This window comes from Peromyscus californicus, unplaced genomic scaffold (assembly GCF_007827085.1).
Source record: "Peromyscus californicus insignis strain IS unplaced genomic scaffold, ASM782708v3 Scaffold_6__1_contigs__length_162567912, whole genome shotgun sequence".
Taxonomy (NCBI): Eukaryota; Metazoa; Chordata; class Mammalia; order Rodentia; family Cricetidae; genus Peromyscus; species Peromyscus californicus.
The window spans coordinates 53,638,131-53,652,447 of NW_026294584.1; the positions used below are offsets into that span (position 1 = coordinate 53,638,131).

At 42.0% G+C, this 14,317-nt stretch overlaps 2 protein-coding genes across 2 annotated transcripts; both read left to right on the forward strand.

Moving 5' to 3' along the window:
• Positions 1-755: 755 nt before the first annotated feature.
• Tas2r3 (taste 2 receptor member 3) lies at positions 756-10,262 on the forward strand. The gene is made up of 2 exons (XM_052719800.1): positions 756-2,879; positions 3,057-10,262. Exon 2 carries the CDS (start codon positions 9,312-9,314, stop codon positions 10,260-10,262), a length of 951 nt encoding a protein of 316 aa, XP_052575760.1. The 5' UTR covers positions 756-2,879; positions 3,057-9,311.
• Positions 10,263-12,096: 1,834 nt separating this feature from the next.
• Tas2r4 (taste 2 receptor member 4) lies at positions 12,097-14,012 on the forward strand. The gene has a single exon (XM_052719801.1). It carries the CDS (start codon positions 12,109-12,111, stop codon positions 13,000-13,002), a length of 894 nt encoding a protein of 297 aa, XP_052575761.1. The 5' UTR covers positions 12,097-12,108; the 3' UTR covers positions 13,003-14,012.
• The last annotated feature ends 305 nt before the right edge of the window (positions 14,013-14,317 follow it).

The window sequence follows — 14,317 nt, forward strand, 5'->3', positions numbered from 1 at the left end:
GCTCAGGAAGTTTTCAGGCTCACTTTGTAGGAAATTGTGGCACCAATAGAATTGAAGTTTGGTCTCCTATCTCAGTTTTCCTCTTTGCCACCTCATAGCTCCACATACTACGATAGTGGCTGACTTCTATGGCTGGCAGTATCATGCAGCCACACTATTGAAGCATCTTTTTTTGATTTTTAAAAATTTTCCAATCATTTGCTTGCTGCCATGTTATTTTGCTGTACAAGTGTCTATGTCAACTTTCTCTGCCTTATGAGTTGTTTTAAAAGGAAAAAAAAAAAAAGAAGGGAGGTCTTTAGTAATAATTGCCAGAGGCAAGGCTGTGCAGTGGAACGGTTCAGATCTACTTACCAGCTCAATGGAAGTTAGTTAATTTCCTTTGCCGTCAGTGCTTTTGTTTTTCTTGAGTAAACGGTGATGTACCTATCTTATAGGCCTGCTGTGAAGAGCACCGTAAATATTGTAAGAGTTGTGACTTACAATTGTAATTGAAAAAAATGTTGAGAACATCTTGGCTACTGTTGTAGTTATTTGAAATAAGGCATGTTATCCATCTACTGTGCTCTTTTAGGAAATCTCATGTGGGCTTTGTGAGTTTATGAACTGTATGGTAGTTTATTATACTTGTCTTTTTTGTTGCTAACTTCTATGCATAACTGACTACTTATTATACATTGGTGGTATAATTTGGGTGTTTTTAACCTTCTATTGCTACCTACAATTAAATTGGGTATTTTTTTTTTTTTTTTTTTTTGGTTTTTCGAGACAGGGTTTCTCTGTGTAGCTTTGCGCCTCTCCTGGGACTCACTTGGTAGCCCAGGCTGGCCTCGAACTCACGGAGATCCGCCTGACTCTGCCTCCCGAGTGCTGGGTAAATTGGGTATTTTAAGCTTCAGGCAGTTGGGTACTTGCTGTATGTGATGCTGCAATGCATACCTAGATACAGGGATAAATTTAACAAGACCCCTGTGTTGAAGGAACTCATAATTTAGGATGATGAGGGTCAGCCAGGAAGGAGAGCAGAAGACCGTGCAGCTGATTGTGATCTGATGTGGCAGTAGCCCAGGAGAGTGTAGCAGCTAAGCCATTCTTAGCAGTGAAACAGCATGGCTAGACATCCAGAAACTTAAAGCTTTTCAGCAGTGGAAAGTTCGACAAGGAAAGTGGGTTTGGGCTAGACTTTAGAGGGCTTGGAAAACCTGCAGAGAACTTTGGCTCTGTGGTGCCTTTGAAGGCTTGAAAACAAGAGCAAGTTAAAGATATGTAGAAAGAGCACAACAAAGATGGAGTGAGGGGCGAGAGAAGGAACAGCTTAGAAGCAGCCAAGAAGCACCAGCAACCAGCAGTCTGCCTGGAGGTGTTGACATATCACACTTGACTTGAGGGACATTTAAAAAAAAATTATTAATTTTTTTCATTTATTTTACAGACCAACCAGTTTCCCATCCATCCTCTCCTCCCACTCCTCCCTTTTGTGCCCCCCCCCCAACTCTTCCTCTCTGTCTGTTCAGGAAAGGGCAGGCCTCTCATGGGTGCCAACAAAGCATGGCTTATCAAGTTGAGGTAGGACTAAGCTCCTCCTTTTGTATTTAGGCTGGATGAGGCATCCCAGCATAGGGAATAGGCTCCCAAAAGCCAGCTCAATCATTAGGGACAGGCCCTGATCCCACTACTAGGAGTCCCATAAATAGACCAAGCCACACAACTGTCACACATATGTAGAGGGCCTAGGTTGGTCCCATGTAGACTCCCTAGCTGTTGGTCCAAAGTCTGTCAGCTCCTGTGAGCCCAGGTTAGTTGTTTCTGTGAGTTCCCTTGTGATGACCTTGACCCTCCTGGCTCTGTACACTCCCTCCTCCCTCTCTTCAACAGGATTTCTGGAGCTCAGCCCAGTGCTTGCCTGTGGATCTCTGCATCCACTTCCATCAGTTACTGGATGAAAGCTCTCTGATGACAATTAAGGTAGTCACCTGATTAGAGGTAGTCATCTGATTAGAGGAGATGGCCAGTTCAGGCTCCCTCTCCACTATTGCTAGGAGTCTTAGTTGGGGTTGTCCTTGTGGATTCCTGGGAGTTTCCCTGGTACCAGGTTTCTCCCTAACCCCTAAATGGCCTCCTCTATCAAGACATCTCTTTCATTACTCCCCCTCTGTCCTGCCCCTAGCCTGCCCAGTCCAATCCTTCATGCCCCCCGCCCCCCACTTCCCTACCTTCAACCACCCTCACCCCCTGCACTCCCAGTTTACCTAAGAGATCTCTTCTATTTCCTCTTCCCAGGGAAATCTATGAATCCCTCTTTGGGCTTGAGGGGCATTTGTAATTCAGATGATTCAACCCATATTGTGCTCTAGTTTCATCCAGATCCTGTGTTTGCTATAGCTTAGACATATTCAAGAAAAGATGCAGGTGGTGGCACATGCCTTTAATCCCAGCACTTGGGAGGCAGAGGCAGGTGAATCTGTTAGGAATTCAAGGCCAGCCTGGTCTACAGAGCAAATTCTAGGACAGCCAAGGCTACACAGAGAAACCCTGTTTTGAATAACAAAACAGAGAGAGAGAGAGAGAGAGAGAGAGAGAGAGAGAGAGAGAGAGAGAGAGAGAGAGAGAGAGAGAGAATATTCAAGAAAAGGTTGGGGGAAATGGCTCATTGGGTAAGGTGCTTGCTGTTCAGATGGCCAGAACTCATATTAAAAAGCCCAGCACAGTTGTACATGCATATAATTCAAGGTGCTTGCTGTTCAGATGGCCAGAACTCATATTAAAAAGCCCAGCACAGTTGTACATGCGTGTAATTCCAGTATCAGGAGGCTCCTGGGGCCTTGCTGGCCAATTGATGAGCTCCAGGTTCAGTGAGATACCTTATCTTAAAAAAGAAGGTGGAAGCCGGGCGGTGGTGGCGCACGCCTTTAATCCCAGCACTCGGGAGGCAGAGCCGGGCGGATCTCTGTGAGTTCGAGGCCAGCCTGGGCTACCAAGTGAGTTCCAGGAAAGGCGCAAAGCTACACAGAGAAACCCTGTCTCGAAAAACCAAAAAAAAAAAAAAAAAAAAGAAGGTGGAGAACAATAGAGGAAGAAACCAATATGGACTTCTGGCCTCCCCATGTGTACATGAGGGCATGTGTACCCCAGCTTGGGTACACCACACACATGCACACGTGAAAAGGTGAAAACAAAACAACAGCAACAATAAAACATACAGCTCCTGTCTGGCATCTAGTACTAACACAGTTAAGTAGTTGTAAGAGAAAAAGCAGTCAGGTTATTTGGAGCTTCCTCTTGTCAGATGTGTGGTAGACAGTGACACCTTGTTTCTGGATTGGGGACAGACTTGAGAGGGTGAACATCTGCTGGAAAGTCTACAGTTAAGCAAGGCAATGAACATAGGAATTAACCGTGGAAGGACAGCTCCCTTTCTGGGTCCATATGGCTCTGAGAATGTAAGGCTACCTAGAATGTAAAGCACAAATGTGATTAGTATACTACTACTCATTAGTTCTGTATTCACAGAACTGGTATTTGTTTGGAGTGACAGTGTGCACAACTCAAATACTGCATACTTGTTTTTGTGGTTATGGATTGCCAAAAGGCTATGTGCAGAAGTCATTTGGTGGAGCTTTTAGGAAAGTTCTTAGATGAACTGTTGGAAATGTGTCCTTTGTCTTTCTAGACTGTCATCCCTTGACCTTTTCTTTCTTTTCTGTAATGGGAACATGTTGGCTGAATCTCCAAGTATCATCCAGAGCATGAAGTGGTCTACAAGGGAGAAGATGGAGGAAGCCAAAACTATGATGACATAAAACCACCAGAGCATACCTGGACAGCCTACCTCTGAATTCTTTGGGAGATGCAAATAAACCTCTTGTGTTTGTGTGCAGTTAAATATATGTCTTAAAAATTCACAAATATCTACCTTCTCATATAAATGATCAAATCTTTGCTTTTTTTTTTTTAAATATTACACTACAAGTTGAAGTAAGAAAGACATCACTGATCTCACAATCTTTGCCATTTTAACTCAGATCATTATAAATTTGGGGAGAGAGTTGGGACATGAAAAATACACAAAGCCTTAGCAGTCAGACTAAACAAGCCTTTTTTTATTGTTGCTTTTGTTTTTATCAAGCTAAATTTTTATTATAGTCCCTCATGAGGAACTTTAGTAGCCCTCCTAAGGGAGCAGGCCCTTAAGAATAAACTGGGTGGCAGTGGCGCACTTCTTTAATCCCAGCACTTGGGAGGCAGAGGCAGGTGGGTCTCTGAGTTTAAGGCCAGCCTGGTCTACAGAGCGAGCTCCAGGACAGTCAAGACTACACAGAGAAACCCTATCTCTAGAATACAGAACAAAACAAACAAAAGTATTGTCTTTATATTCCCTTGCAAATGGCAGATTAGAGAATTGAGTTGGGAGGATTTCCTAAGTACAGAATAGTTTGTTTTACGTTGGTAGGTTTATTCGTCTGCTGTGGCAGCCAGAGCAAAATACAGACTAGTAGTGGGAAGAGCAGACATTTCCTTTTAGCTCTGGGGCCAGAGTGAGTCATTCTGGAGAAGAATCTCCCTGGCCTGTAGGTGGCTGATGTCTTGCTGTGTTCACGTGACCTTTATTTTGTGGGCTTGCAGTAGCAGAGTCCTACCTTTTTGATCTCGTGCAACCTTAGTTTCCTCCCTTAAAACCTCATCTCCAAGTACTTTTCTCTGTGGTATGTTACAAGGAGGGGAAGAACTTCATGGATTTTGGGGAGCAGGGACCTCATGCAGCCCATAGCATTGGGCTTGCAGAAAGAAACCAACTCAGCCTAACATTGTAAAAATAGGGACTAAAACATAGGCAACTATGGTGATTTTATTTGTGCTGAAATGTGATTTTATTTGTATGTTAATAAATAAAGTTGCCTGGAGGACAGCAAATAGCAAGCCATTTAGCAGAAGTCTGGCAGTAGTTGCACCTGCCCTGAATCCGGATCACATGACAGGCAGAATCTCTGTGTGTTCAAGGACACAGCCAGCATGGAGAGATACACCTTTAATCTCAATACCAACCATAGAGACCTGGAGGTCTGTATAGACAGGCAGTGACAAGGAAGTCATGTGGTTGGGTTTAGAACCAATGAGAGGGCAGAACAGATAGTCAATAAAAAATACAGACACACAGGAAGTAGGTCTCTTCTCTCAGGGGAAGGACGGCAGCAGCTGGTAAGCTAAGGGCTATTCGCTAGTGCTCTGACCCCTTGGGCTTTTAACTCTGCATTTGGCTCTGTGTTTCTTATTTCATAAGACTGTTCAGAATTACATCTACAGGACAAAGGGTTCTTTAATGGTGCACCAATCTTGGCATTGTGGTTTATACAGAAATATCATGTACCAAAGGTGTGTTTAAACAGTAAAATTTCCTTTCAAATGGGAAGACGAGCACTGTTAACAACATACTTAAACTAAGACTCTAGCAAGTACTGTTATAACAGGGTTAAGATCATAGACAGTGATTCACAAATGCTGTGATTACTTTGAAAATAAATATAGATAAGAGTTACAGGAAATTAAGCAATACCCAAATGTCAAGCTCTAAACAACATCAAAGAAAGATCATTTTGAAAAGATGCCATGTACGAATGTCAGAATACAAAGTCTTCAATGAATGGTCTCTGAATAGCTTTATAAAACTCTGTTGAAATGCATTAAAAAACACTAGTTCGTCATGTTTATTGGAAACATTGCCATTGTGACAGTTGGAAAGAAATTTAAATCAATTTTTAAAAATCCTTTGGGGACATATGACAAGCTGATTTTGAAGATGCTTTGGCAAGCAAGTGGCCAAGCATAACTGCCTCTTGGAGAATGAACTAGGGGATGTTCTCTGCTAGTTTAGGGTTTGTTCATGTCAGTGTATATATGTGGTTACTGTGAGAAAGTGTACTGCTGATGTGGCTACAAAGCAAAGTAATGACAAATAATAGAGTCCAGAAGTCGATCATGCTTATGTAGAGACAACAGCCAATAAGAGTGTGTGGCATGGGCTATTCAACACAAGATGCCAGGAAAATTTGTTACTCATTTGGGGGTGGGGAGAAAAATTGAATATTTTGCTTTATGCAAAACTAAATTTTGGCTATTAAGACCTATTTGCAAAATTCAAAACTTGACAATGTTTTCATGAGTTAAGGTTAAGGCATTTTTAATAAATTAGCTAATTTTAAGACCAGTGACGCTGAATTTTATGCTCTTAAACCTCCTTCCAGTGTGATAGACTTCTGGCATTTCCCTGTTTCTGTCTGTCTTCCTTGTAGAGAAGCAAGACCTCTCACATTTCAGGTCGTTCTGTGCTTCACTTAGATACCATTCACCTTTCTCTTCTGGGGGGTTCCCAACACCACTTTCTGCTGTGGGATGTTCTGTATGGCAAATGTGTTGCTAATTAGTCAATAAATAAAACACTGATTGGCCATTGGCTAGGCAGGAAGTGTAGGCGGGACAAGGAGAATAAAGCTGGGAAGTGGAAGGCTGAGTCAGAGAGACACTGCCAGCCGCCACGATGAGAGACAGCATGTGAAGATGCTGGTAAGCCACGAGCCATGTGGCAAGGTATAGATTAATGGAAATGGATTAATTTAAGCTGTAAGAACAGTTAGCAAGAAGCCTGCCACGGCCATACAGTTTGTAACCAATATAAGTCTCTGTGTTTACTTGGTCGGGTCTGAGCGATTGTGGGACTGGCAGGTGAGAGAGATTTGTCCTGACTGTGGGCCAGGCAGGAAAACTCTAGCTACAAATGGCGTCCAACGTGGTGGCAAGAGTTTCCACCTAAAACCTGAGAAAAGATTCTAAAACGGAGCTAAAAACAGTTCCTAATTGTCTCTCTCAAATGAGCGGCAGCTGCTGGTTTGAGCTACTGGTGGGTTCCTAGCGTGCGTGCTCAACCTGCCTATGGCGGGAATGAGGCCTTTGCAAGTGGCACTTTGAGCTGCATGGTGGATTTAGCCTTTGCTGGTGCAGAGCAAAAGGGGAGGTTTCTAGGCTACACGCTGCTTGGCTAAAAGCATAGACCCCCGATAGCTCCCAGAGCTGGCGGTAAACCATGGCCATGTTGGGAAGCTGAGGTGGGTGGATCCAGCAGCCACAGCTGCTGCAGTTTAAGGCAATAGATTCACAATAAGACAGATTCAGATGTAATAGTTTACAATGTGTGTAAAAGATACGTAGGCTTGAAAGAGACAAAAAAGATGATATATAGAGTTATAGAAACAAATACATAGTTTTAAAAAAATAAAGTCTTTAAAGAGACAGTAAAGGTAGTATAAAAAATAAGCCATGTAAAAATGGATATTACACAGAGAATCTGGATTGTATTGTCTTTGGGACTTTTAACTGCAGAAAAACATTTGATTGTAAAAGCTGTTGAGTTATGTCAAAATGTATACTTTAAAGGTACCTTGACTTCAAAATTTGGATATAAGGATATGTTGCTTTGGAAAAGAGTCTCTTTTGTTTCCACAGAAAGCCAGAGGCTATGGATTTGTTCAAGATTAAGATACATCAGGTTTGACCAGCCAAGACCCCCTGAAAGTCTCCGATGACACCATGGCCCAGATGATCCAACATCCAGAATGGTTTCAAGGCAACTGGCTCAGACAATACAGCCTCACGGACTATTCCATAATCCTAAAATTTTCTTTGTTTCCCCATAAGATACAGCGCCCCCCTCCAGCAGGAAGTAGTAAGAGAAGCTACGCCCAAATTCCCAAATTATATGTAATTTTACTTTGTTAAGGTTAAAACCTTCCTTTTTGAAAAAAAAAAAAAAAAGGAAGTGCTGTGGGATGTTCTGTATGGCAAATGTGTTGCTAATTAGTCAATAAATAAAACACTGATTGGCCATTGGCTAGGCAGGAAGTGTAGGCGGGACAAGGAGAATAAAGCTGGGAAGTGGAAGGCTGAGTCAGAGAGACACTGCCAGCCGCCACGATGAGAGACAGCATGTGAAGATGCTGGTAAGCCACGAGCCATGTGGCAAGGTATAGATTAATGGAAATGGATTAATTTAAGCTGTAAGAACAGTTAGCAAGAAGCCTGCCACGGCCATACAGTTTGTAACCAATATAAGTCTCTGTGTTTACTTGGTCGGGTCTGAGCGACTGTGGGACTGGCAGGTGAGAGAGATTTGTCCTGACTGTGGGCCAGGCAGGAAAACTCTAGCTACAACTTTCTGCTGTTCTTTTTTGTTAATGTGATAAAATACCCTGATAAAAATATCAAGGGAGAAAAGGTTTATTTGGGCATATAGTTCCAGGGGAAGCAGCAGGCCTCATCATATTGTGTGGGAAGCAGAGAACAGTTAAAATGGGGCCAGGATAAAATCCCAAAGCCAACCTTAGTGACAGTAACTTACTTCCTCTTGCTAGGTTCCACCTCTAAGGTTTCCAGAACCTTCCCTGTGGTGATATATTATGTACCCTAATAAATTTGCCTGAAAATCAGAGAACAGAACAAGCCAGTAGATTAAACATAGAAGCCAGGCAGGCAGTGGTGGCACACACCTTTATTCCTAGCACTTGGGAAGCAGAGATCCATTTGGATCTCTGAGTTCAAAGCCACCCTGGACTACATAAGATTGACTCAATATAGGAGAGAAACAGAGCCAGGCAGAGGTGGCACACACCTTTAATCCCAGTACTTGGGAGTCACATATCTTTAATCCCAGCACTAGGAAAATTGAGACAGGAAATGATATGGGTGGGTGGAGAAAGGTATATAAGGCATGAGGAGACAGGAACTAAAGTCTTTCAGCTGAGGAAAGCTTTTCAGGCTGAGGAGTCCTAGTGGTAAGAGGTGGCTTGTTCCTTTGTCTCTCTGATCTTTCAGTATTTACCCCAATTTCTGGCTCTGGGTTTTTTATTAAGACCATTTAGGAATTCGTGTTACACTTCCCAAACAATGCCACCAGCTGGGGACCTTGTTTTCAAACACATGGGCCAATCAGAGATGCTTTGCATTCAAATCATAATGCCCACTCCCTCTGAAAGTGAGTCTCAGTCCTCCATATTCTTTGTGACCCAGATGCCTTCCTTGACCATGTGACACTGGGCATTATTTGCATTTTAACAAAGAGCTGCTTTGTTAAGATCATAGAAGTGACATTCTGTGTCATCTGTGAAGAGGACAACCAGAGCAGATTCACAAAGCTGTCAGACTAAATCATGCAGAAGAGACAGATGCAGTGAAATAGGAAGAGGTAGAGCTCAGAAAAACCTTGAAATTGACAAGGAGATGAGATACACCAACAGAACCAGGATCAGGTTGGCCTAATTTCTGCTATGTTGGGATTTACTGAAGGAGTGTTCCTGATTCTGATTGTTACTGAGTTTGTTCTTGGAAATCTGGTGAATGGTTTCATTGGGTTGGTCAATGGCAGCCACTGGTTCAAGAGCAAGAAAATTTCTTTGTCTGACTTCATCATCACCAGCTTGGCCCTCTTCAGGATCATTCTTCTGTGGATCATCTTTATTGATGGCCTTATAATAGCATTCTCTTACCACACCCATGACTCAGGGATAATGATGCAAGTTATTGATGTTTTGTGGACCTTTACAAACCACTTCAGTATTTGGCTTGTCTCCTGTCTTGGTGTTTTCTACTGCCTGAAAATAGCCAGTTTCTCCCACCCCACATTCCTCTGGCTCAAATGGAGAGTTTCCAGGGTGGTTGTTGGGATGCTGTGGGGTGCACTGCTCTTATCCTGTGTCTGTACCATGTCTCTGATGAATGAATTTAAGATCCATTCTGTCCTCGATGGAAGCAGAGGTACATCAAATATGACTGAATACTTCAGACTGAAGACAAATGAATATAATCTGATGCATGTTCTTGGCAATTTGTGGAAGATTCCTCCATTAATTGTTTCCCTAGCTGCCTACTTTCTGCTCCTCCTCTCTCTGGGGAAGCACACAAAGCAGATGCAGCAATACAGTACTGGCTCCAGAGATCAGAGTACTGAAGCCCACAAAAGAGCCATCAGAATCATCTTCTCCTTCCTCTTCCTCTTCCTCTTGTACTTTCTTTGTTTTCTAATTTTGTCATTCAGTCGTTTCCTACCAGCAACTAAGATTGCCAGGATAATTGGTGTAGTAATTGCCATGTCATACCTTGTTGGGGACTCATTTATTCTCATTATGTGTAACAAAAAGCTAAAGCAGATGTTTGTGGCCATGCTCCCATGTGAGTGTGGTCACCTGAAGCCTGGATCTAAGGGATCCTTTGCTTCATAGAATAGCAGAGGGCATAGCATGGAGCCTGGGGGTTCCTCAGCCTGATGTAGCACTATGGAGCCCTCTGAGTCTGCCATTCATCAGTCTATACCATCAGTAGGAGAGATATTGCCTGCTTCGCCCCAGATTCTACCTGGCTTAGAGGTGAAAGCCATGCTTCTGAGGGCCTCTCTCCATAGGATCATTTGGACAGGTGCAACAGTCTTTGGGGAATGCCAGTGTAAGAACACTCACTATGTAGATATGGAGATGTATTTTAATAACCATTAGCTTAGGCATAGCCAGTCTGTATATTAGTTTTACCTTAAATTTTATGTCGCTATAAAGTACTGCTGTGGCCATGACATAAGAGCAAAAACTTGCTTTTTCTTAGATGTGGGCTTGAATTCTGGTTCTGTCAACTTTCTATTTTTGTCTGTGGATGAATTGTTTTTGTGCTTTTCCCTTTACCCTAAAATATGGATGATAACATCATCCACAGAGTAGTAGAAATTCATGAGACAATGTGTGCCAACATTTTAGCACAATGTGTTATATAAAGTGCTGGATTAATTGAAGGCTGTCATTATGTCAAACAATGAATTATGCAGCATCACCAGTCCTTTTAAGATGGCACTTCCCACAAGTCTTTGTGTGATACTGTAAACAACAGCATGAAAATCCAGACCTGTGGATTCCAGGTTCCAGTCCATTCTTGTGTTTCATTGACATTTTATTGAAGGTAGTTCCAAATATATATATATATATTTTTTTTTTTTTGGTTTTTTTTGACTGTGTAAAAGACTAAGCATTTTTGTCGCTCCTCTCCCTCCTCCTCTTCTCCTTTCCCCTTCCTTGTTCTTTCCAGGATGCATGTGTGCTTTTAAAATTTATACAATATATATGTATATATGTATACTTTGATGTTTAATTAATTTTATTTAAAGAGAAGAATAGACATTTATTTAATGTCATCAATTCAATGAGAATATTTTTCTGTGTCATGAAAAATTCTTTAACTTGGTGAATATAGTCAATTAGGACACATGACATTCCTGAATGTGGACTTCTAAGGTGACTAAACAATTACCCTGGATTTTACATCACAGTACTTTGATGCCTAAGGGGACGTATTCTAACTACGTAGATCTAAGCATAGGTCCAGATTTATAAAGGAAACAAGAAAAGGTGGATATTTTTTCTAGGTGAACCCTAGAGCAGATTATGGCACAAATTACCTCTTTCTACTGTGCCCTGCTCAACGTGTCTTATAAAAAGTGTGTCTCCAGGAGGGGATTGTTCCTTGAATTTACTGCATTAGATTTGGCAAATCACCTCAGGTGAAGGAGTGGCTGTGGCATGGTCAGCACGCAGTTGGAGAAAATGGCTGCAGTTTCAACATGTGGAGGACACACAAACTGGTTCACATAGGCCATGGAGGGAAGGGAGGTGGGAAGAAGGAGGGATGAGGGATAGATCCCACAATACTCTGGTTTCTATGGAGTAAAGCTGCAGGGAAACTGAAATAGTCCTGGGCTCGAGCACTCTGGTTTGGGTTTGAAATTCTTGGAGTCTGCTACAGTTCCTCTAGTCTTTCTGCTCTTAGAGGAACAAATACCAGAGTCACTGAAGCGTGTTTGTAATTAGGCATTTCTAAGAAAACAAGAATAGGAGTGAAGAAATAGTAATTTAATCCTTGAAAGATTTGCATCCCAGTAAAAGCAGCTGCCTCTTAGACCAGAAAGGGCTCATTTGCCACAATGGAAAATAAAAAGGAGACCTCCCTCCAGGCTGAATACTGTGCCTACTTACATATTTCAGTTCGTTTTCATCAGCACCACACACACTGAATCTTCAGTGAGGAAAGATGCTTTGGAAACTGTATTTTTTTGTGTTTGCTACCTCGGTCATTCTGAATTTTGTAGGAATCGTTGCCAATCTTCTTATTATAGTGGTCATTTATAAGGATTGGGTCAGAAGCCACCGAGTCTCCTCTTCGGACAGTCTCTTGTTCAGCTTGGCTGTCACTAGATTCCTAACTCTGGTGTTGTTTCTACTGAACAATGTCTATAATGCTGCAAGCGCTGTAAGGTCAGTCTACTTTTCCACGTTTTTCCTGTTGTGTTGGAAGTTCCTGGACTCCAACAGTCTCTGGTTAGTGACCTTGCTGAACTGTTTGTATTGTGTGAAGATTACTAGTTTCCAGCACCCAGTGTTTCGTCTGTTGAAACGGGCAATCTCTGCAAAGACCTCCCGCCTACTGCTGGCCTGTCTTCTGATTTCTGCCTTCAGCACTCTCCTGTATCTTGTGCTCACACAGATATCACGCTTTCCTGAACACATAACTGGAAGAAATGAGACGTCATTTGACCTCAAAGAGGGCATATTGACATTAGCAGCTTCTTTGGTCTTGAGCTCACTGTTACAGTTTATGTTCAATGTGACTTTCGCTTCCTTGTTAATACATTCCTTGCGAAGACATATACAGAAGATGAAGAGAAACACTACCACCTTTTGGAATCCCCAGGTGGAGGCTCACATGGGTGCCATGAGGCTGATGATCTGCTTCCTCCTGCTCTACATTCCGTATTCAATTGCTGCTCTGCTCTATCCTCTCTCCTATGGAAGGAAGAGTCTGAGAGCCCAGGCTGTTTGCATAGTTATTACTGCTGCTTACCCTCCAGGACATTCTCTCCTCCTCATCATCACACATCACAAACTTAAAGCTAAAGCAAAGAAGATTTTCTGTTTCTACAAATAGTGGAATTTCATTCGTGAAGTTTGACAGCATGACTTCATGGTTTGGTTGCAAGTGTTAGAAATTTCACGGTGATCTAAGGACTTGATTTTGTGATTCTATATCTGACATCTTGACCCTGGTCCCGAGTGCTTGTATTTTAGTCAATACTGCATGTGTTTTTTGGCTAATATTTTAAAGTAAAGCACATTCCTTAAGGAATTGTATGAGGCATTTGTGTATTTTGCATGGCCATTACATTCCTAGATAGTGGAAATTATCATACTGTTCCACTAGCTGCTGAAGTATAAGGGGATGTCCCTGAATGAAGGCCACATTGTGATGTACATGGTTAACACAAATTAGAGAATTTAGCCAAGGATCTCTGAACAAGGTACCACTAATAACTAAGCTGTCACTGAGAACAGATTGGCTTAAAGGGTAACAAGGTAGTACATAAAGAAAAGAGGGAGGGGGTTCAGAGAAAAAGAGAAAAGTGGAAAGAGATAGGTGTGCATTTGTGGGGCATGATAGATAAAGGATCCTGATGTTTGTTGAGCTGTTACTATCAAGAAACCCTGGTACTGAGTTCTAGGCTTGATCTAGAAAGGGTCAGAGCTGATATAGTGACTGATAGTAAACAATTCACTTAAAACAGTTGAAACTCAAAGAATCTATTTTATTATCTAGAGACGTAGCCCTAGGGCAAAAGCAAGTTCTATTCAGATAGTGAGAGTAACACCATCTGAGTGGATATTTAGAGAGCACAGCACCTCCACCTTGTGCTCCAGAGTTCAGTGAAGGCCGAGAGCATTGAGCTGGTGGTGGAGTACTGGACTGGGGGCTTATCTCATCGGTTTCTACACTGCACAGTTGTCCAGGAGAATACTGTTTTGGGGAATCTGATGATGGGTGTTGACAAGTTATGAAGTGGGGATTGAGCATTCATTATTGACAATTGTATAGTTAAAATAAATTGCTTATGTAATATTTATATATCTCAAAATAAATAAACTTTTGAAATGTACAAATCACTTGACTTTTCCTGTTCTACCGTCTTCATTGAAAGAGTTAGTAAATATTACCCAACCAGTATTAATGTCATAAAACCTGGAGCTATTAGTTATGTTATAAAGTTAACAGATAAAAGGGATGCTGATAAGTGAAATCTGGGCCATAAGAACTCTAAATGAGTGGCAGAGCCCTTCATTAGTCCTTTAATATCCCTTTCTCCTCTTTTCATAGTAATCCAATTATGAGCTGTCCAGAATTTATAATTTCCTCTTATAAGTTGGTGCCATATTGCCAATAGAGTGTGAGAGGTACTGTACATAATTTC